The following is a 24655-nucleotide window of genomic DNA, read 5'->3' as shown; positions in this document are numbered from 1 at the left end:
TAAATAGGGGTGGGGAATAAGGTTTATAAATAGGGGGCAGGGAATAAGGTTTATATATAGGGGCGGGGAATAAGGTTTATAAATAGGGGCGGGGAATAAGGTTTATATATAGGGACGGGGAATAAGGTTTATATATAGGGACGGGGAATAAGGTTTATAAATAGGGGCGGGGAATAAGGTTTATATATAGGGGCGGAGAATAAGGTTTATAAATAGGGGCGGGGAATAAGGTTTATAAATAGGGACGGAGAATAAGGTTTATAAATAGGGGCGGGGAATAAGGTTTATAAATAGGGGCGGGGAATAAGGTTTATAAATAGGGGCGGGGAATAAGGTTTATAAATAGGGACGGGGAATAAGGTTTATATATAGGGGCGGGGAATAAGGTTTATATATAGGGACGGAGAATAAGGTTTATAAATAGGGACGGGGAATAAGGTTTATAAATAGGGGCGGGGAATAAGGTTTATATATAGGGGCGGGGAATAAGGTTTATATATAGGGGCGGAGAATAAGGTTTATAAATAGGGGCGGGGAATAAGGTTTATAAATAGGGGCGGGGAATAAGGTTTATAAATAGGGGCGGGGAATAAGGTTTATAAATAGGGACGGGGAATAAGGTTTATATATAGGGGCGGGGAATAAGGTTTATATATAGGGACGGAGAATAAGGTTTATAAATAGGGACGGAGAATAAGGTTTATAAATAGGGGCGGGGAATAAGGTTTATATATAGGGGCGGGGAATAAGGTTTATATATAGGGACGGAGAATAAGGTTTATATATAGGGGCGGGGAATAAGGTTTATATATAGGGACGGAGAATAAGGTTTATATATAGGGGCGGAGAATAAGGTTTATATATAGGGGCGGGGAATAAGGTTTATAAATAGGGACGGAGAATAAGGTTTATATATAGGGGCGGGGAATAAGGTTTATATATAGGGGCGGAGAATAAGGTTTATAAATAGGGGCGGGGAATAAGGTTTATAAATAGGGACGGAGAATAAGGTTTATATATAGGGGCGGGGAATAAGGTTTATAAATAGGGACGGAGAATAAGGTTTATATATAGGGGCGGGGAATAAGGTTTATAAATAGGGACGGAGAATAAGGTTTATATATAGGGGCGGGGAATAAGGTTTATATATAGGGGCGGAGAATAAGGTTTATATATAGGGGCGGGGAATAAGGTTTATATATAGGGGCGGGGAATAAGGTTTATATATAGGGGGCGGGGAATAAGGTTTATATATAGGGGCGGGGGATAAGGTTTATAAATCGGGGCGGGGAATAAGGTTTATAAATAGGGGCGGAGAATAAGGTTTATATATAGGGGCGGGGAATAAGGTTTATATATAGGGGCGGGGAATAAGGTTTATATATAGGGGCGGGGAATAAGGTTTATATATAGGGGCGGGGGATAAGGTTTATAAATCGGGGCGGGGAATAAGGTTTATAAATAGGGGCGGGGAATAAGAGACGACTGTATGTAATATGGCTCATGCACAGCTCCAAAACTCTTAAAGGGACAGTGCCCCAGTGGTTTTCTCCCCTTTAGATAACAGTTTATCAATTTGAATGTGGAAGTTGAACAAATAAGAATGATACACTGCCACTTTATAATGCATTGGGCTTAGTTCAGGTGCATATATATCTGAACTTGATACTATTTCTATACATTTGTTGGCTCCTTGATGTTGTTTGGCAGGACTATAGAGAATGGAAAAGTTAAGATTTCTGCTTGTTTGCAGAACTAGGCTGTGCATCTACTGTCCTGAGATCTTGGTAAAGACAAAGATAACTGACCTGTAGCCTCCTTTTTGTGGCCTCTGAAGACTTGCAGCTCTTCCTTTAAGTTACGGATATCAAACATTTTGCAAAGATGATCACGCGATGCTGTGAGGAGCCAGTTCCCATTCTGATTCCACTTAACTTCCATCACTGTATTTTTGTGAGCATGGCTGGGGAGAGGAGTCACAATCACCAGGGTATGAATTACTGAAACACTGACAGATTTAACATGGCAAAGCACACTGAATTTAAACATCATTCCAAATTGTTGGCTATTGCACTGGCAAAGCGATAAAAAAAAAATCAAGATTTTTCAACAGCTGTAATCTTCCTCTCATATAGAAGAGGAACAAATTTACAGCACAGAAGGAGGCCATTCCACCCATCGTATCTGTGCTGGCTCTTCACTAGAGCAATCCTAAAATAATCCTACTGCCCTGCTCTTTCCCAAAAGCCTTGTATCTTCCTCTGCTTCAAATATTTATCTAATTCTCCTTTGATAGATACAATGGTCTCTGCCTCAGGCACTCGTCAAAAAAAAACCATGCTCTAACAACCTGCTACATAAGGAAACTTCTCCTAATCGCTCTCCTCACTCTGACAATTTTATGCTGATGACCCCTTAACAATGAATTTGCTACCATAGGAAATAGTCTTTCCCTATACACTGTTAAATCCATTCATAATTTAAAAAATCTATTAAATCTCCTGTTGGCCTTGTCTGCTCCACTGGATATAGTGGCAGCGTCTCAAGGCTCTCTCCATAACTATAGCTTCCCATCCCTGGGAATCTGTGCTGTTTGATGTCCTTTATATAACTGGGCGTCCAAAACTGCAACATTACTCGAACTGTGGCTTAACCGTTGTTTTGTACAAATTCTTCAGTACTTCTTTACTCTTGTACTCTTGGTAGAAGTTTGGAACTCTCTTCCGCAAACGGCAATTGATGCTGGGTCAATTGTTAATTTTAAATTTGAGATTGACAGATTTCTGTTAACCAAAGGTATTAAGGGATATGGGGCAAAGGTGGGTATATGGAGTTATGTTACAGATCAACGATGATCTCATTGAATGGTGAAACAGGCTCAAGGGGCTTACTCCTATTCCTATGTTCTTACTCTGCACCCCTATTTATAAAACCCAAAATCCTGTTGTGCTTTTAAATATATATATTTAGCTAACAGGGCTCCCTGCTCCAGGCACCATCTGGTCTACAGGGCTCCCTCTCTCCCAGCAGCATGTGGAACTGGTCCCTCTCTTACCCCAAACATTGCATGATCCAAGTCTGCCTTTACCCCTACCACAGTTAGACGCAGTTGTAGAGCCCAACTTCCTCATCAGGCACAACCCCATCCTCCCTCCTGAGTGGTCCAAGAGTGTTCCCCATTCCCCTTTTAAAGATATTTGACCCTAAGGGCTTGCCTTCCATTATGGTCTGCATTGTTCTTCCTTCTGGGAGCCTGCTCTGCTATAGGTAATATAGGTCTGCAAGGCTCCCCTCCCTGTTGCCACCCCAAGCAGCATACTGTTTGCTGGGTTCCTCCGATTCAACATCAGGCTTCATGTTGTCTATATGTTGTTCCTCTACAACATTCCTTTGCCTGCCTCGGATCTAGTATAATCTGCAGGGGTTTTCCCCTTCTCCCAAGCACCATACTGCCTACAGAACTTCAGCTCCTCTATTCCGCCTTGGGCACCATGAGGTCCCAGGGCTTCCGTCTCTCCTCTTATATCAGGTGTTGTACCTCATTGTCTCCGCAACAGATACTGTACGTTCCTCAAAGTTCCAGTTCAACCCCAGTCACTGCAGCAATCTATGCCGCGGAGAAGGGAAGGAGGAAAAGAGGAAGGTTGCTGTTTTGGAATTTTTTTTTTTTTTTATAAACAGAGGCTTCCCAAGGAAGAAATCGCAAGATGCTTATATAAGAATGGCTATAATTTAGCAGCAGTTTGAGCTGATAAGACTTTCATGAGTTCTTACAGTGCTCATCAGAACCTAAATTATATAAACAGCTTTGAAACTGAAATTTTTGGATTGAGATTTACAGTAACTCCAGTTGATTCAGTAAAATCAATCAACAAAAAGGGCATTGGGCTGCAGATCCCATTGGGGCAGAGCGAAACAGTGCATAATCTAGAAGCAGAATTGGTTATTTTCTTAGTCTGGATATCATTTAACTGGCTGAGACGCCAGAAAAATTGGAACTTGAAATTCCAGTTCAGCCTTGATAAAATTACTTACTTCCTGCTATCATTTTAATTAAGCTGATTCCATCAGTTTGACTGGATCAGAAACCAATCTGACATTGTAATTGTTATTATCTACATTGAAACCGTCATCACTTACAGTGTTGCAAGACTCTGACCCGTCTTAGGATCCCAGAATTTGATTGGCTGTTGGCTGTCTTTACTTCCTGACACAACCAATCCCTTGGTAGGATGCCAGTCTACACACTTTACATCAGCACCATGTCCTAGTGGGAGCACAAACACAATTGAACATTATTCAAAGCAAACGACACTACACTCTTCTCATCAATAAATTGCGCTTTTGAACTCATTTAACAACCCACATGCCCACTTGATCAGAAATCGACCAACTCTGCTGTGTCACTCATTAACCCTCCTATGCACTTCAACAACCTCCTTTACCCCATCAATTAAGCAATGGACAGCACCTCTATGTAAGCAATGCATTCAGCAACTAAGCCCCACCACTCAGCAACCCATGTCCTCCTACTCAGCTCAGCAAGCAACTCTATTCCTCCACTCAGCAATGTAGACAACTGCTCCACAAGCAGTGCAAACACGCAACAATCTGGACACCCCAACCCAGCTCAGCGAATAACTCTACCCCACCATTCACCAACACATACCCGCTCCGCAAAGACTTGGCAACCAACTCCACCACTCAGCACTATACACACCTCAACCCAGCTCAGCATTCCGTAACCTTACTTTATCATCCTATGACAAACACACATTCCTCCACACACAAGGCAAACACTTGGCACCCCTACCGCACAAGATGGGCAGAGGATCTGCTTCCGGAACTCTGGAAATGGCACGCTTCTTTTGTCATCTTTCCACCTAATCTAAGTGTACCGAGACTAACTGTCCAAATGAGTTCACCAAACTCATCACAGACTGGAGATCTGAATGGCTCAGCTACTCACTGACTAAATTCACTGAGAAATCAGGGTACCCAAGAGGCAGCCCTGACCCATCAATCTGGTGGTTATTTAAAGCAGGGGATATAACTATGGGAAAATAATGCAGCAGATGTTCCATTTAAATAGACCACAAGATGAGTGAATTCTGTAAGTGAAAGATTGGTTGGTTACATGCTGGAATAGGGAACAAAGATCTCATTGAGCATGCCCCATTTCATCCTTGGCCCCCTTCTATTCCTCATATACGTGTCATCGCTCAGCGACATTATCTGCAAGATTGGTACAGCTCTCAGCAACAAAACCCAGCTTTACCTTTCTACTTTGACTCCATGACTGTTGCTGTGCTGCCCAATGTGCTGTACCTTTCCAACATCAAGTGAATGAGCCAATACTTCCTCCAGCTAAATAACGGCAAGATCACCATCTCTATCAACTCGCAACAGAAACTCTGCACTCTCACGCCATATTTCATTTCCCTCACTGGCTATTTGCTTTGGCTTAAACTAACAGTGCAAAATATTGATGTCCTGCTCAACTCCTGCACTGAGCTTCAAAGCATATACCCGTCCAACATAAGACCATCTTTTATATATCAATCCCACCTCCAATATATCAAATGCCTCCATCCCTACCTCAGTGTTTCCAATACCATCCGATCTGGCCCTCCCAAGCTCCAGCATATACATACTCCAACTCATGCAGAATTCTGGTACTCACATCTGATCACGTATTAAGTCCCACTCATCCATCACTGCAGTCCTTAACATTTCAGTCCTCCAGCACATTGACTTCAAAATCTTTATGCTCATTTACATGGTCTCACTCCACCTCACCTCTCCAACCTTCTCCAGCTTTTATCCTCAAGTTTGCATCCTCTGCTCTTCTGCGCCCAGACTGTTTGTTCATCTACTCTCTATGTTTCGCAATTGGTGGTAGAGCCTTCAGCCATCATGGCCCTCCCTCTTGTGCATCTCTCCCCACCTTCAAAAGCCACTTAATAACTTTCCTCTTCAATCACGCCCTCAGCCATCCTCCCTAACCATTCCATTTCTTTTCGATGTATCCAGTCCATTCTCATTAAAGAAAGACGTGTATTTTTATAGCGCCTTTCACAACCTCAGAATGTTCCAAAATGCTTTATAGCCAATTAATTACTTTTGAAGTGTAACCAATGTTATAACGTAGGAAGCGCGTCAGCCAATTAGCGCACGGCAAGCTCCCCTCAAACAGCAATGTGCTAATCTGTTTTACTGATGTTGGTTGAAGGATAAATATTGGTCAGGACACTTGGGGAGAACTCTCTTGCTCTTCTTCGAATAGTGTCATGGGATCTTTCATATCCACCTGATTGGGCAGACGGGGTTTAACGTCTCATCCGAAAGACGGCACTCCCTCAGCACTGCACTGGAGTATCTGCCTAGATGATGTGCTGAAGTCCCTGGAGTTGGACTTGAACCCATAACCTTCTGATTCAGAGACAATAGTGCTACCAACTGAGCCACAGCTGTGAAATTGTGAAGTGCTTTGCAACATTTCACTATGATAACTGTCAGTTGTTGGAACATAAGACAAATTTTGAATTTTTTCATTTTCTTTGTCCCTTAATCCAGCATAAGACTGGATCATTCAATTAAAATGCATTTGTATATCACTCCCTATGCAGAGACTTACTCAGCTCCTGTTTTAATCAGTTCTATGCTCTCTCCCAGCTGAAACCTACCATATTTCTCAATAAAAACATGTGGCTGGAGAAGTGGGGGCAGGGTGGGGGGCAGTTAGTGAGGGTTTGGCTGGGCTTTACATTAATGAAATTGTGGTTTAACTGTGGATTACCAAAAACACAAGACTGATGAGAGGGACTAGAGCTGAAGTTAGGCTTCGTAGAGGAAACAGTTCCAAGATAATGATTCATTGAGGTCTTTGTGTGGGAGCTGCTCATGTTAGATTATAAAGTTCCTTGCTTTAATTTTGTTAAAATAAAATATAGACTCTGTTATATTAAATCAATATGGATTTATTTTTTAACATATATTGAATGCAAGTTCTGAGACAGTGTTTGAATTCGTGATATTTTACATGACTAAGAAAGTACAGTTGGATAATGTGTCTATGGATGTAATTATTTGAAATAGGTAGAATAATGGCAGTATCACACAGGTTACACACACACAAAATACACCCACAGTATAGGACACAAACACAAAGAATTTAACACGGTTACAGTGTGCAAAACTTATGTTTAACCAGCATGAACAAGAAGCAGGATTGCCCTCTTTTCAGCAGGATAAGGATTACCTGCCGTGGAATTATATAGGGTACTGTAGGAATTTAATATAGTCACTTAGCTATTCACAAGAACAGGACACTGCATTTTGAAACTCTTCACAGCTCAGCACCATGTGGATATGCCAGCAGTTACTGCATTTCAATGAAGTGGAAATTAAAGGTTTCATTTCAAGAAGACAATTAACTTCACTGATTACCAGGTTAGTACTGGTGAAGCTCAATGCACATACCAAAAAGTGGATTCCCTCTTTCTCGCTCACACACACACACAGATGTAAGAAATTAGAACATTTACCTTTTCTAATGGTCAACAAAACTTTTTTTTAAATTGAACTATTCGTATAAGACTCTCGGCTACAAAAGCCACAACAGGTGTGCAATTAGACATTTTTCTTCATTCATTCTCTCTTTTAAAAACAAGCGGATAGTAAACTTTACCTCAATAAAGCTTTTGAAATGTGTTCTCTAGCTTCTCCTCAAATAATTTTTAAAGGAAAACTGAGCACAAACTGCTAGAAGCTTAAGAAAAATATTCCATCAGTACTGCTGGCTGAACAGTACCGATATATCCTGGAAAATTAGTTACTGCATAATCCAAATTCAGCTTACAGCTCTGGGCAAAATATCAAGTCCAAGCCCAGGATTTTGGGAGAGGCTGAGGCCATCAAGTAAAAACTTTAAGGAAGACATTAAGAAACAAAAGACTACTCAATGGTTAAATTTAAATATGTTATTCTGACATATGTAATTTTTGATTTAAAAATGTTTAGCCCCTTATTTTGGACAATAGAAATTTCAGTTACTGAGGAAAAATCAGCCATGTGGGTGGAAAAGGTTGTGTGTTGGTAACAGGCCATCAACAAAGTGTGCATGCGAGAGAGAGGCAGACACACACATAAAGCAGGCCACTGACACACATTCATGATTTTGTTGGAAGAGACCATGAAAATGGAATGCGTGTTCGGAATAAACCAGTAACAGGCCATACATTGGTTTTGGAATAAGCCATTAGCATCTTCCCACGATGACTCAGCGAGTTTATCTACCAAGGAGCTGAGCCATAGACGAGGAAGATCCCGGGGTCAATTCCCAATCTGTGCTGTTAGCTGATCTTAGGTCAGGTGGCAGAAATCCTGTACACAAGCCAATGACACTTTGTAAAAGTGCATGCGAGCAGCCTCCACATTAATCCATCCCCCATTGAATAGCTTGTTGGTACTCAATGTCAAAGCTTACACATAAATATGTGGGATATGACAATGCAGTGCTTATGGTACTGGACTAGCAGCCCAAAGGTCATGACTTCAAATCACACCATCGCATGTTGTGAAATTTGCTAATTTGTCAGCTAGCACCAGGAACACTGCAGGGATTGTTGCAGAAACCCAACTGGTTCACGATTGTCCTTCAGGGAAGGGAACCTGTCACAATTATACAGGACTCTGCTGGTTGTTCCCACTAGTTGATGGTACAAGGACTACGGGACACAGATTTAAGGTTCTGGGCAAGAGATACAGGGGGGATGTGAGGAAAAACTTTTTTACACAGTGAGTGGTGATGACCTGGAATTCGCTGCCGACGGAAGTGGTGGAAGCGGAGACATTTAGGCCTAGAAATTCAGTTGTTTGCGCCAGCCGCTAGCGCCTTAGGAGATGTTGGGCGCTAGGCGGCTAGCGGCCGGGCGCAGCGCGATCTGCGCCTCTCCCCAACTTCAGTAAAGATTTAGCGGCGGCGCAAAGCCTTTGCGCGCGCTCAGCTGCGCGCGCAGATCCTGACGTCATTTCATCGTGCAACGCCCTTTGTTCGCCCCAAACCGGAAATTCAGTGGCGCCGGCCTATTGTGCGCCTGGCGCCCCTAGCGACTGGTAGAGGGGAACGGTTCAGTCGATGCGGGGCGCGGGGGGCGCAAATTAAAGGGCACTCCTCCTGCAGTAGAAAAGGCAGCCTTTTTGCAACACTCCTTCTTTGTGAGAGATGGATCTTTGCAGAGAGACAAAGGTAGAGAGCTTTCTGGTTTGGCTCAACACTCGCACAGGTACTTGTGGCTTCAGGCCACAGCTTTGCACTAGTCTTTAACTTCAGAGCCATAGCATTGATTGGAAACATATAATGGGGGCTGCAATGGGTGCAAACATTGGCCTTCTCCATAGTCCTGGGCGTTGTACAGATGAAGCAGCAGTGGTCAGGCCTTGCTTCAGGGCTGCAGTGTGCAGGGCGTGGCAGGCAAACAAATCCACCCTCCCCCTTTAAGAGCTCACCGGCGCCAGAGTGTCTGCCGTCAATCAACAACTCGCCGCACCTGCGCTGCGCCCGCCCTCGGGGGTATCACCCCGGGCCGCCGGCTTAGCGCCTAATGATAGTCGTGCATCGCCTGTTTTAGCGCAGCAGCAACCTCTTGGGGCGATGCGACTGAATATCGGCGAAGGTGGCGCGAACTTGCGCCGGGCGCAAACTTTAGCGGCCGCCCGACTATAGCGCCCCAAACGTGGCTATACTGAATTTCTAGGCCTTAATGTTTTCAAGGGGAGACTGGATAGACACTTGAGGGAAATAAACTTGCAGGGCTACGGGGAAAGAGCGGGGGAATGGGACTGACTGGATTGCTCTACAAAGAGCCGGCACGGACTCGATGGGCCGAACAGCCTCCTTCTGTGCTGTTATGACTATGACTCTATGAATTACCGCAAAAGTAAAACAAAATACAAGAGATGAAAAATTCCATGACTTCACATTAAACCCAGCTCACAGCAGTGGCAATGTGTAAGTTTTCACATCAACTCAACAATACTTCGTTAAAGCATAAGCCCTTCACATGTGGGCCTGGGGTGTTTTGCAGATGATGTTGACAAAAATCATATTTTTCTGTTACCACCTTTGACTCCACAACTGTTGCTATGCTGCCTAACCTCCTGTCCAGTCTCAAGTCACCAATGAGCAAGAACTTATTCCAGTTTAGCATCGGCAAGACTAAGGCCATCAAGTTCATCTCCTACCAGAGACTGTGTGCCTCAGGTGCCAGTTTATATACCCCCACCCTCGGTTGCTCTTTCAGGTCAAGTCAGACAATAAAGAGCCTTGGTGTCCTGCTCAAACACGAGCTGAGCTTCAAACCACACATCTAATCCATATCAAAAATCCCTACCTTCCCCACCAGCAAAACCTTCATCCACACCTTTTGTAACTATCCCACTTGATCTCTCCCCAATTCTTTGCGACTTCCTCAGCTCTACCTTGCAGAAACATCAAATCCTCCAGAGCTCTTGTGCACATCCTAACCGCACTATATTACTCTGTCCTCACCAGCAGCCATTGGGTCCCCTCCTCCAGTGCGTTGACCGAAAAATCCTTCTGTTCAAATCCCGCCATGGCCTCACTCCCTTCCCTCCCCACCCCACCCCACCATCCCCCCCCGGCCAACTTATGTAATCTTAAACAACTTTGCACCACAGCATGCACCTGCTGCTCTTTCAATTCTGGTCTCAGATGGAATGTTTTGTTTCATGAAAGACACTATAAAAATATAAGTTATTACCTAGTTTTACTCCCAAACAAAGCAAATAATTGTCTTTTATCTAAATAAAATACTGTGGTACCGTGAACAACAAAATAACACTCCCTTCAATGGAAGATGTATGCAAAGTCAGATAAGCAGCACTTATTAAGATGTTAAGATAAATAAAATAAAATCTTATGTTAAGATAAATAAAACTCAAAGGCAACAATTACAGATGTGGCCTTACGATTATCCTAGCCAAGTGCAAAACAAGTCAAGGTAATCAATGAATCCTAGCAAGCCACTGCAAGAAGGATAAATGTGAAACTACGGGCTTAAATGTGTTAGATAGCAAAACTTAGTTGCTTGAAAAAATGGAATATTAAATGATACTTTGAAAAAAATACACTGGCACAAACATAATGGGCCAAATGGCAATGGCTTCGAGTGCTGTAACAGCCTAAGATTCTAAGAATTAGATATTTGTTGGGCTTTAGGTGCCATTTAAAAAAATGTGACTTGCCAGATACCCATCATGAACTGGAATACCAATTGACATTCAACAAGGGAATTTCCCACCGGTGGCAGATAGTTGGCAATATGATTGTCAGTGAGCTGCAGGGAAATGCCCTCAGCTGTAAATAAACTAGAATATCTAGATTGGAGCCTTGTTGCTGACAACATAGAAACCTCTTCCACTCAGCATTATACCCTTTTAAGATGCTAGCTTTCAGCTGTGAGGAGAGCAATCCACCTTGTTGGAGGGAGAAAATATTGGCTGCTTAAGACTGTCTCGAGAGCCATGCTGTCAAATGAAGGCACTGAGGAGCACCATGCCACATTTAACATTACAGCTGCGATAACAGGTTCTGTCTGTGAGGTGTCTGTAAGGGTCAATAAAAATTCAGAGCAAGAAAGTCCAGCAACTGAATTGTCCTCATCCAGCAAGCTAGCGGTCAATGTCATCAGATCGTGTGAATCCTGGGCAAGAAGGGAAATAGAGGCAAGGCAGACAAATGCATCCACCCCTCCCCCCTCTTCTTTACAGGACAGATACTATTTAGTGGTATAGCTCAATTGCCTTGACTGCTGCAATAAAATCTAGGTAACATCATATTCTGGAGCATGGCCATGAGATATGGGTAACCTATATTTCCAGGTAATCACATTAACTGAAGATGATCTGAACCATCATTACTGGAGAGTCTATGTTGGAAGGAGGAGTTTGCCACTGAGGCCATCCACACTGACATTTTGCACCCCAAAAGGAGGAGGGTTGGAAGATCATAACAATAGCCTCTCTATATGGCATGGTTGCTCAATCAAAAATATCATAATGGGGTTTTCTGTGCAGGTTCTCATCAATTCATTAAGGACTTGCACATTAAGTACAGAGCATCTAACCAAACTGCTCAAAACTTGAGACCATTAATGTGCTAAGATCCATGTGGCTTAGGTCAGTGCTCCTGAAGAGTAACCATCCTGTAAAGGAAATAGTCACCAGGACAAGATCAAGGGGGAGACTGTTCAGTCACACTCTACATATTGTCTCACAGTATGCTCCTGGTTGAGCTATGTCCCAAGACAACAGAGACTGTTTCAAGACTATTAGATGAGGTGGTTAAGAGGTAATTTTGTTTCATACGTTTTTGCATCTGGTACCATGAAAAAGTCACAGTGGAAATGTGTCTCTTACCAAGACAAGGGAGCATTTCAGATGGATAGTCGAATGAAAGTGAGACAGTGCATAGAAAGGTCTTGACCTGCACAAGTGAGAGGCAGACTTTATACTGGCTGTAACTGAGACTTTTCTAAGTTTATGAGAAAGTCCAGACTCAATGATACATTTAAAACCAACAGAACACTGGCTGATGTTTTTCTGTATTTTGCCCTGGAGTACCACGGCCAGCTATAATACCCTAATTACCTTTGTCAATGATCAAACCTGATCTTTGTGGTCTCTACCATACTAGGTGGTGTGTTTACCCACAGAACCATTGACGCAGCCCAAGAGCATTTTACAGGGTGCCATCCCTGTTCATCTAAAAGATTCTGCAACTTTAAAGAACGTCCAGCGTGGACTTAGAAGGAACCGGTTATGTCTTAAATTCTAATGGCATTCTTTGAGGACAGAACTAAAATGGTAATTAAAGACTTGCATTTATATAGTGTCTTTCACAACCTCAGGATGTCCCAAAGCGCTTCACAGCCAATTAAGTTCAGTCCAGTGCACTGAACTTACTTGAATTTTCAGGAAGCATTTGACAAAGGTTCACATTAAAGCTATTAGATGATGATTAAGGTTGTGGAATCAATGATAATATTGCTAGCTGGATTGAAAATTGGCTTAGAAAACAAAGCAAGTGATACTAAATGGGAAAAGCCCTGGCGGCAGTGACCCATGGAGGCCCACAGGGATCTGCTCTGCTTCGCAGTTTGCATAAATGATATGAAGGAGAATACTTCCAGTAATATTAAACTTGCTGATGAAAACAAGCTATATGGTCACAAACATAAAGAGATACTAACACCCTTAAAAAGACTAATTAAGTGGATGGGCTCAGGAACAGCAGATGGGTTCTCAATGTGGACAAGTAAATGCAAGATTACACACATCAGAACACAGAATACAATCAGGGTAATATTTGGAATGTGCAGGAGCAATTATTTGTAAGATTGGGAAAAGACTAATCCAACCCAGGACACATCAAGTATTAGGACATCACTAATATTTTCTTCAAGAAGTGCGTCCACTGTCATAGTGAGAACACAAACGTTTTAAGGAAAGAAATGGTCCTTTCCAATTGGGAAATCAGGAAATAATTACCAAAAGTGCCACGTGATGTTGACCAGTCACTAAAGGCAAGTAAAAACATGACTTTCATTTCTTTGCTGAAACAAGCTAACTGTGGACACAGAGGATGAAACTGGTAACGCACTCAATTGAATTAAGTACAGGGATAGCACCGTACACACTTACCCACTGAACCATGCATTAAAAAACTGGCTTCTTTGCTTTCAGTAAAAGTGGAAAAGGAAAAGGATTCAGGTGCAATTACATATTAGTCACTAAATATATCTAATCAATTGAAGCTGCTATCAACAAGGCTAATGAAATACCACAATGCATCTCAGAAACATTTGATTACACGTTGAAATTAGTTATTCTAACCCTGTATAGCTAATTTGTGATGCAATATCTGAAATTTCATCCAAATCTAGAAATCCCACCTCAAAATGATATTGACCATTAGAGAAAGACCATAATGATTCTTGGGAACAGGGGTCTAAGTAATGAAGAGGGGCTTGCAGAACTAAATTTTGATTTTATTGGAGAAAAAACAAAATTGAGAGTGAACATGACTCTAGGTGTTTCAAGTGCTGAGGAAATGTTCAATACAGACACAAACAGGTTATGTCACTTGGAGTGCAAGTGGAGATGAGATATGGGGGAAAAAATCCCTGATAAGGGCAGTTAACACTGTACTAAGTTTTTAAAAGGAAAATTACACTGGATAAATATCTTATCAAGTATAGAGATGGCCAAATACACATTGCATCATTGTTCTGATGGAACCATGGAAAGGTAAAATATCAAGGTAATTAACCAGTAAAGGAAAAGTAGTGTAGAGTGCAAGATCAGATATTCAGAAATTTTCCTCAATATTGCTTTTTGCAGGGGGGGGGGGGGTGGATTCAAGGGGATAGGAGAAATACTGTAGGAACTTGCTCACATTCAGTGAAGTTCATGATGAAGCAGGTTATACATGGTCTGTAGAAGAAATAGGTTTGTTGGATCAAATGGCCATTTTTCACTCCATGCTGGTTTTCTGTAACTTGGCATTCTGGGCCCCTGCTTCTTTTGAACCTAGGTATGAAACTGCCCTATTACCATTAAAGGAACCCTGTCTTTGCTCTGAAAAGCGGGCAACTGATCGTCCATGGTGTTTCACGAAACGCCTCCGGTTCACTTCTATTTGCTTCTTCAGGTGTTTATTGAAACTTTCCAGCCTCACTTCAAATAAATTCCCAAGGAGATAGTTCCCTTAAAAGGGGTGCTGTGCTCCACATGCATGTCTGCTATGAAACCATTTTTATGGAGCCAGACATGGGCTGAAGTCTGCATCTCATTAAGGGTAGCTACTACAAAAGGTTGCAAGAACCTTGGCATCCATGAGGAAGGTCTTGACAACATGAGGTACCCATCTGAGTTGGATTAATTTGTGCCACTTGCCAGAGGATGAATTTAATCCAATTGATTTTGTAAATTGCCACGTGTATTTTTCAGCACAAAAAACTTTTAAAAAGCTTTGGACAACTTTGTGAAAGAAACTTAAGTTATAACATACTTTTAACACAATGCAACCATGAAGGAAAACAAACAGCAGGAAATTTCTGATGTGTTGCAACAAACTGAACTGCTGACAGAAGAAGCACTCAGGTTTGGTACCAGAACAAGGTAGGAACTGTTGGAAAAGACTACTGCTACGGTACAATGCTTTCTTAAAAAAGTGTCTCAAATGGTTTCCCCCCTTTTGGTTAATAGCCTAATAACTTTTATGTGAAGGTGGAACAAATGAGCAATAAAATAATGTGCAGTGGGCAGGAACACATGGATTATATTGATAATAGGGTGAAAACAGAATAGCATAGGATAGCAATTCTGGGTGCCCAACTACGGAACATGAGTCTCCGTTCTATTTCTTAGTTGCTGGTTTGTCCAGTTTAAATCTTGTGGGGGTTTGGAAAGGGCTACTTGTAATACTGTTGCCACATTGGTGAGTAAATCCCAAATCAGAAGATGATCTGTTAGTACTGGTAGCTTCAGATCTATGCAAACTAATGGGAACTTGGATTTCAATTTTATATGTGGCCTGCTGAGCCCCATGGCATTGGCACAAGGGGCCCAGGAAGTTAAAAAGTTTGGGCCTTCCAATTGGATTCATTCACCAAATGTCATTCAATGCGTTGAGCTGCACAGCTGGGAAGTCTAACAGAGCTGCAAAGCTTTGACAAATACAAGGAAGCAAACATGAAGTCAGTGCCAGTGTCTGTGGCTGAAGGAAAGCAGATAAGAAAAAAAGTACATTCCCATAACTAGTGATTAAAAGGTCCGAATGGTCTATTTCATACATCAGGAGAGTGAAACTCTTCTCTTTTTAATGGGTTAGACTTTCATGGGTCATGAACATTAGCTGTGGTTCAATTGGTAGCGCTCTAGCCTCCGAGTCAGAAGGTTGTGGGTTCAAGCCCCATTCCGGAGACTTGGGCACATAATGTAGGCTAGCACTTCAATGCAATACTGAGGGAGTGCTGCGCTGTCAGAGGTGCTGTCTTTCGAATGAGACGCTAAACCAAGGCCCCATCTGCCTCTTAGGTGCAATATCAAAATATAGATCATAGAATCATACAGCACAGGAGTCCATTTGGCCCATTGTGCATGTGCCGGCTCTTAGAAAGAGCTTTTCAATTAGTCCCAGTCCCCTGCTCTTACCCCAAAGCCCTGCAAATGTTTCCTTTTCAAATATATATCCAATTCCCTTTGAAAGTTACTATTGAATCTGCTTCCACCACCCTTTCAGGCAGTGCATTCCAGATCATCATAACTCGCTGCATAAAATAAAAATTCTCCTCTCTGGGTCTTTTGCCAATTATCTTAAATCGGTGTCCTCTGCTTACCCAACCTCATGGAAGCAGTTTCTCCTTATTCATTCTATCAGAACCCCACATAATTTGAAAAACGTTAATTAAATCTCACCTTAACCTTCTCTGCTCTAAGGAGAACAATCCCAGCTTCTGTAGTCTCTCCACATAACTGAAGTCCCCCTTCCTTGGTATCATAGTGGTAAATCTCCTCTGCACCCTCTACAAGGCCTTGACATTCTTCCTAAAGTATGGTGCTCAGAATTGGACACCATGCTCTGGGCGATGCCTAACCAGTGTTTTATAAAGGTTTAGCATAACTGCCTTACTTTTGCACTCTGCCTGTATTTATAAAGCCAAGGATCCCCTATGCTTTTTAACAGCCATATCAAATTGTCCAAAAAACAGATTATCCTATCATTTATCTCATTGTTGTTTGTGGGATGTTGCTGTGCACAAACTGGCTGCCATATTTCCTACATTACAATAGTGACTACATTTCAAAAGTACTTCATTGGCTGTAAAGCGCTTTGGAACATCCTGCGGTAGTGAAAGGCGCTACTGAAATGCCACTGTTTTCTTTCTATCTAACAGAATAAAAGGCTCTGCATCTTATTGGCCCTCAGTGTGGTGAATGTGGACAATCCTGATATCCATTTTCTAGTAGGTGCAAATCACAACACAAATATACCCAGTGTAGATACTGTGCTATCAAAGTGGTTGGTGTGTCATTGATGTACCAGAACGCTCTTCTGTAATTGCAGTCAAGAAGGACCTTTAGCTTGCATCTAACCCCAATATAACAAACCTGTGGATGCTTGAACCAAAAAAAGGAAGATTTTTAATTCTCCAGGTAATCCCTTACTTTGATGAGCATGAAAATATCATGAAATAAAAGACTATTAAGATTCTTTGTTAACCTCTAAACTCTCTGGAACAGAGAAGATGGTGAAAGAAGCTGCTGCACAGTTATAATTTGGTTAGTGTCTGCTGAGGTCTGCAATGACACAGCATAGTTCCCAGGAATAAGTTCTATTTTCAAGATAATTCTTCAGGTAAGGCATATTTTATCCATTTAGGTTGTAACTTTGATGCGCTATTATTTTATTCTCCTGTGAATATTGACTGTTGTTTGCAGTACATGTAATTGCGGAAAGATCTATCAGAATATTTTCAAGGATGCGTGAGGAGGAGGGAGAAAATCCAAATAAAAACAGCAAGTAAAAATCTGATTACGTGTTTGGGAAGAAATGTTCCGCTTTAATCAGACAACTTAATCATTCACTTGGATTCAATCTAAAGAAAACAGGAAAGGTTTAAAAGCATGTTTACCAAATCATTAAAGTTAGTAGGTGACATCTGGGAGTGCGCTTTTTGTAGCTGTGCAGAATGTATCAGCATGTGAAAAGCCAGGAATACTGTACAGAATCCAAGATCTGATGAGTGATAGGGAAAAGGTTTGGTCCACTCCAATTCTACACTTTGATCAGATCTACATTTAGCCACGGCCTGGGTACCTTTCCCCTATAGCAGTTCTCACAATATACAAGAGTGTTGTATATAATGGCGTGTGTTTCATATGCAATATATCTGTAGCTGTGTTGTAATTATGACAGTCCAAAGTTAGGACTAAAACACATTATTGGGAGATTGCCTGTGCTCTATATCCAACTGTGCCATTCCTCCTAAAAGGAAAGCATCCCTATCTTCAATCAGCTCAAAATTCACTATTGCTTTCAAAACTTTACTTTTATATATGAAATGAATGATGCCATAGTGTTGGGAGAACTTTGTCTAGAGTTTTTTCCCCCCTAGAAGTAAAGAATTTACACTTTATTTAAATTGTGGGCACAACCTTTGAAATTAAAGAAGAATGATAAATCTAATGCAACTAATCCCCTGCCCCCACTACTTTCTATTGTGGCAGGGGTGAGGGAGGGCAAGAGGAAATGCTTTCCTTCCAAGTAAAATATATTCACTCTGCAAGGACACAGTTTGACACACTAATACTGAGAAACTGTAACAGATGGAATGCAGTTGGTGCCACCATTAATGCTGGGGAGTGAAGAACATTGTCACCAAAGGAGAGCTTGAGGACCTTTGGTGTTGAAATATTGTAGATGTCAACAGCAGTGAGGAAAATCCAGCAGCTCAGGGATAAACCCCACTATGTTGTTCATGAACTGAAAAATGCCAGGCAATAAACATTGTTTAAAAAGACTGGGCAATCAGAGTCTGGAATCAATAAAATGAAGGCTTAGCAAAAATAATGTGGCATCCAATATCCACCTTTGCGTGCAGGAGGTGAGGAACAATTTCCACACTGAATGACTGTACTTTTGCTGCACTGTGACTATTCACCCTGTCACTGCTAGAACAGGAAGAGGTAGGAAAATTCTGAAAGAACAAAGCTAAGAATCATCTAAAAAAAAACACATTAGTGACCAAGTCATAAGACCTGATCTAATTAGAAACAGATTTGTCAACACTGTGCAAGGCACTTATGATTGGAGGATAGGATGGCAAACAATCAAGTCCATTGCCAAGAGGCTTAAACCAGCAAACAGTCAAGTCTGGAATAATGTTATGGTTTCAGTAAATGTAACTGGCTGGTACACTGCCAATATAATTGTTGCCTGCTTTTTTATTTTACATTTGGGTTAGTAAAGTAGAAGAAAGGCATTTCAAATGGTTTCATCCTAAAGTGAGCAAGTATTTCTGCACTTTGTTTATTCTGTGTTTTACAGAATTGGTTTCCTTAACAGGATTGTGCTAAATTCAGCTCAGACCACAGGCAGGCACTGTACAAAGCTGGACCATCAGGTAGGAATTTGTTCTGGTTTATTCCCAGCTGATGAGCTATGCCTGGGAGGAACCTTGGGAACAAACAAGGCCCAGAGCCAAGAATAACAAGCTGACAATATCGTGGGAAAGATGATGGGTTGATTAAAATCTAGCAGATAGCAACGCAAAACAATCGATGGGTTACACTGAAAGCAGCAGGTTCCCCCCCCCCCGTGGACCATTTAAACAATCGATGGGTTACACTGAAAGCAGCAGGTTCCCCCCCCCGTGGACCATTTAAACAATCGATGGGTTACACTGAAAGCAGCAGGTCCCCCCACCCCGCGGACCATTTAAACAATCGATGGGTTACACTGAAAGCAGCAGGTCCCCCCCCCACCGTGGACCATTAAACAATCGATGGGTTACACTGAAAGCAGCAGGTTCCCCCCCCCCCCACGGACCATTTTAATTTTAGCCAAAATTAATGTGATCAGAACTTTCACTATAACTTGCACTAAATATAAATGGCCTCCAGAGTAGTTCAGGATAACAGGGCAGTTTGACAAACTTTACAAGCTTTAAAGCTATGCTGCCCCCCAGTGACCATTTTCACTCATTACTCACTCACTGAGATTTCCTTTTGAAAGTCTTAAGATTCTTGGGGGGGGGGGGGGGGAAGGGGTGGCTAATGTTCTCCCCTCCTAAAGGAGACAAGTCCTTGGTGAGACAGGATTCCATGAGTCCTTGGGTACCTTGGTCAAGTTGCCTTTATTCACATGGGAGTCTGGATGACTGTAAGGAGGCTAAACCGTCAAGGAGATGGCATCGCTGTGGAACCTAATCCTGTCCTGAAACATCCACATAGTCAAGCACTTTACGAACCAAGGGACACAATTGTAGAGCCCATAACACCCAAGGATGAGATTAAGTAACTCAGCAAATATTGGTCAAATCACTTATTCTTTGAATATTTACAATATCTTGATAGCAATGCTTCAAATATTTAACTTGGAAGAGTGTAATAAGTGAGCCCAGTCCATATTGGCCCCACAGTTACAGCTGAATCTCCTCCCACAGTGGTACATTTTCAATGTCCCCTCAGTCAGTTACAACAGGACAAACCCACTGCCCAAAAGCATCATCTCACTGAATTACAGCAGCAACCTTGCCTCCCAAGCAGTTGGTCACAGTAGCATCACACAAAACTAAAGCTTAGGGACTCCCACTAAAGCTTAGGGACTCCCACGTCGGCTACTGTACCCTAGCTATGCTGAACATACTCACTGCAAGACACACACTTTAAACAGTCTGTAAGAAACAGTGGACAGTGAAGTCAGATCTCAGCAATGGGATAAGCAGCAGTGATGCCACGTTGTCCTCGGTAAGAGGCACACAGCATTGTAATGGACAAGCTGCGGCAATCTGGTAGATACTACATGCAGGAGAAGTCCTCCCATGATGGTTTAATGGGTAAATGCATCAACAGCATGAAACCAAGCCGTACAGACTAAAGGTCACAGGTTCGGTGCTGTTTGTTCTGTGGTAAGTTTGCTGATCTGTATTGGGCAGGGGTCATTGGGGAAGGAGGAAAATCGGCTCTTGATCATTATCCAGCATTCATCCCCTGCTGAGAAGTGCATGCATGTACAAATCAGACAAGGACATGATCAAGGGTGGCTGTGACTCACCCAAAGTCAAATGCCTTGCCATTATTTACTATTTCAGCTAACACGTGACTAATGGTCACTTATGCTGGAGTACTGCAGAAGGCTCACAGTACAGGTACTATATATTAATGCAAATCACAATCTTCAGAATACAAGAGGAAAAAGGAGAAAATTAGAGATATATATGTCATTCATTACCATGCTAAAATAGTACCATGTATACCATACAATGGAAATGTTCAGGACATTATATAAAGGACTGTTTCAACCAGCATCATAAGTGAAGCTGAATGGTTAACTCACAAAATGGTAATGAACATAATTAATCATATCACACTCCTTGACCAGTGTATTCTAATTCCTATCAAAATAAACGTCAGTTGGAAATTTCTGAACTTCTTGGACTGCAAAATCTGCCAAAGATCTTTTATGGTGTTACCATCAAGCCTGTTCTGACAACAGGTCAGTGACCTGAAACGTTAACTGTTTCTCTCTCCACAGATGCTGCCTGACCTGCTGAGAATTTCCAGCATTTTCTGTTTTTATTTCAGATTTCCAGCATCCGCAGTATTTTGCTTTTTTTTTGGTATGTCTATCATGTCGGGCACACATTCAGCATCTATTATGTATGTATTATGTATTTACTCAACATTCAGAAATAGGATAACTTGATGGGCACATCTGTTGACTAAGTATCATATTCAATTGGTAAGTGCATACTTTGGTTCATAACATGGGTGTAAACATGAATATTAATTGTAGGTATTGAAAAGTGAACAAGTGCACTAGAAAGGTTAGGCTAGGCTTACCAAGGATGGATATGTAGTATGCAAGGTATCACCAGTTGTCTGAGCTTGATCGTTTTACTGGCTCAGCGATTGTCAGGGCAGTGGTTACAGGGCTTGTGTTTACTGGCCAGTTTCAGTCTCGCTCTTTTGTGCATTCATCAGTGTCAGTGAGGTTGTCGTACAATGGTGCGTACATGCTGGTTCCCGAGTAAATCTTTACTTATTTCTAGAATGCATGTAGTAGAAATGAAAGTATCTCACGGGGTGAACCCGTGGCATAAATGGTTAACATTCAAATCCACACCCATGCCTAGGTGCATATGTGCGCATACACCATAAAATACACACCATTTCAAATACCAGTCTTTACAGAAATGGATTGTAGCTGGTCTTAGAGATGTAATTCATCTGTGTGTTCTGTATCCACTGTGTTTACAGTACTAAAATTAACACTAGACTCTGGGCTACTGTTGAGAGTTAAAGGAACTATTGCCTAACTAGTTGAATTTTAAAATGATGTCTCAGTAATAATAGACCCTTTACATAATGCTAAAAGTCCCATCTGACATTGAGAATTGCTTTATTTTGGGTTTTCCTTCCAATATCCACTTAATGCCCTTCTACTAATATTATTTGCATTTTTCCAAAGCCTTCCCTTCACTTGTGCTAGTCTGTACATTTCTGCATGAAGTGGCATGGACTGATATAAACAGTTGCACAAAGCATGCCTTTAATCTTCCTTCTCTCAGCACCTATCCTTTAAGTACTTGATAGTTATTACACCCTTGGCTATACTGCGGCACAACAACAAAAAATGGTGCCATAAACTGCAATATAAATCAAAACCATCAGCGTTACTGAACCTGGAATGAAAGAGGTCAATATTCACACAACACTATTACAAAAAGCTTTTACAGACAGTAGGTCCAGCTCACTGTCCAAGGAATGCATCTTCCAATAAGAGGTGCCCAAAAATTGTAAAATGTGTCAATTAAAGCTGCTTCTGCACTCCCTCTAGCAGGGAGTTACAAAGCAACACTGGTAGAAGGTTGAAAACAGTTCACCCAGCTGTCCCTTCGCAGGGTTGTGGGTGTGCGTCAAAGGGGGATATGAAGTAGCGTTATTATTTGATCTAATTTGCATAATTTATTCTACCAAAACTTTTTCCTAACCAAGGGCTCAGTCCAAATTTCCAAGTCCAATGCATTTTCAAATCTCTATGTCCTTACTTTGTATGCCAGCACCTTCACATATTGGAATTGCAAAGAATTCAGAGCAAATAATTTAAATCCGTCCTAACAAGTAGCAGCTGCTGTGACCCTACCTATAAATATTGTGGTCTAAACAGAACACTTGATGGCAAGCAGCTGAATGTGGAATTTATCCCACTTGTTTCAGGGAATCTACACAACTCACGCAGAGCAAGGACTATAAAATAGGAAATGCAGGTGGAGCTTTTTTTTTACTGAAAGGGTGGTAATATGTGGAACAGATTACCAGCATGGGTGGTAGAACAAGAAACCTTAATGGGTTTCAAGAAGGAACTAGACAGCTTCTAGTCAACACATGGGATTTAGAATTATGAAGAATGCACCAAGGGAAATACTGTGGATAGGTGGGCTAGATGGACTTAAGGTCTTCTGCCTGAAACTGTTACTATGCTATTATTTAATTATTCATCAGAACCGCCCCCCCCCCCACCCAACAAAATGTCATTCAGCAGCTTGCTGTTGCACCAATTACAGAAAGGCTGCCTAAAGACTATGAACATGTTCTTGATCAACAGTTCCAATGTGTACACATACCCATATCAGGATGCGACTCAGTTCAATCTGTAAGCATGACACATTCACCTTGCTGTGAACTGCATACTGAAGTTGCAGCCCAGGACACAGCTTGAACCACAGCCTAAACATGATTTTAATGTTAGCTGACCCTCTCACTGGTGCATTCAATTTGTAACCTAACTCAGATTCTAATGATCACTGAAGCATTGTTCACTTTCAGAGCTTTATTTAAAAACTCAAAATGAATAATATAATGGTCTCCACTGAATGTGGGTACAACCCATCTCATTCCTGTCACTGGGAATGCAATGGTTCCAACTGTGTGCTCTGCAACAGCAGCACTGTGTCCTAGCACCAGGTACAACATTGTGAAGAGGTGAGCAACAGAAACAATGTTGGGAGTCAAAGGAACTGTTTACTGTTGCCCATGTGGCCTCCTCGCCAAACAACTTGGCAGCATTTAAGACCAGTTAGTCTCACTCTTTGAATGCACAACCACCCAATCCAAATGAATGGGTCATGCAAACAGGAAGAAATTCTATTGGGTCCTTCAAGCGTTGGCCTCATACAAATGCCATGTATAGGGTCTTGTTGTGGAAGATAGCAGTAAGGTTAAGAGTTCCACATTCTAACCACTCTGAGTAAAGAAATTTCGCCGTATTGGATTTATTAGTAACCAATGTTCCCTCTCTTTAGAGCTAGCCACACCTGCCAAAGCTTGAACCTGCGAGGGAAACATTGATCACTGCAATTGTAATCTACTCAGTAGGCTTGTCTTGAGGCATCGGTCACATTGTACTTGATCAAGATTCTAGGATTAGGAAAAATGCCTCGAAGATTACGGTGCAAGAAAGTTCAATTCCAATAGTCAGAGTGTTACATCTGACTGTTGTACAGCTACTACCATCAGTCCACCATATACAAAATGAATATTGTTGAATGGAGCAAGAAGCATCAAGCTGAACAGCCCTGACACAGTTTAGTGGTAGAATGACTAAACAGTTATTTAGGAGCAGGAATCTTTGAAAAGTAAACCTTGTACTTGCTTCAGACGAGATTTTTCTCAGTTTATAAAGAACCCCCATCTCCCTAGTAAACTCCGAACTTGCTATACTCTAGCTAGGACAAACACTTTATTTCTCCCTCCCTCCTCCTGCAAGGCTCCACTGATGATTCTTTCAAGGCTAAAGTATCACTTCCACCTGCTCCACAAAAAGACAGTTCCTTGCACAGCAGGA

At 41.8% G+C, this 24655-nt stretch overlaps 1 protein-coding gene across 4 annotated transcripts in view; it reads right to left on the bottom strand.

Annotated features, from left to right (window-relative positions):
• wdr33 (WD repeat domain 33) overlaps window positions 1-24655 on the bottom strand; it is a 191985-nt gene that overhangs the window by 79310 nt on the left and 88020 nt on the right. For all 4 annotated transcript variants that reach the window (XM_085990786.1, XM_085990788.1, XM_085990785.1 and 1 more), the window contains exons 8-9: window positions 4141-4267; window positions 1809-1963 (exon numbers count right to left, since the gene is read on the bottom strand). In XM_085990786.1, the coding sequence (XP_085846912.1) occupies window positions 1809-1963; window positions 4141-4267 (282 nt within the window). The remainder of the gene's footprint in view (window positions 1-1808; window positions 1964-4140; window positions 4268-24655) is intronic.

The sequence above is a fragment of the Somniosus microcephalus genome, chromosome 6 (genome assembly GCF_052327205.1).
Source record: "Somniosus microcephalus isolate GS21.2 chromosome 6, FLI_Smic_1.0, whole genome shotgun sequence".
Classification (NCBI taxonomy): domain Eukaryota; kingdom Metazoa; phylum Chordata; class Chondrichthyes; order Squaliformes; family Somniosidae; genus Somniosus; species Somniosus microcephalus.
Note: the sequence above shows the minus strand (reverse complement) of the source record. Positions and strands in the feature narration are given on the sequence as shown.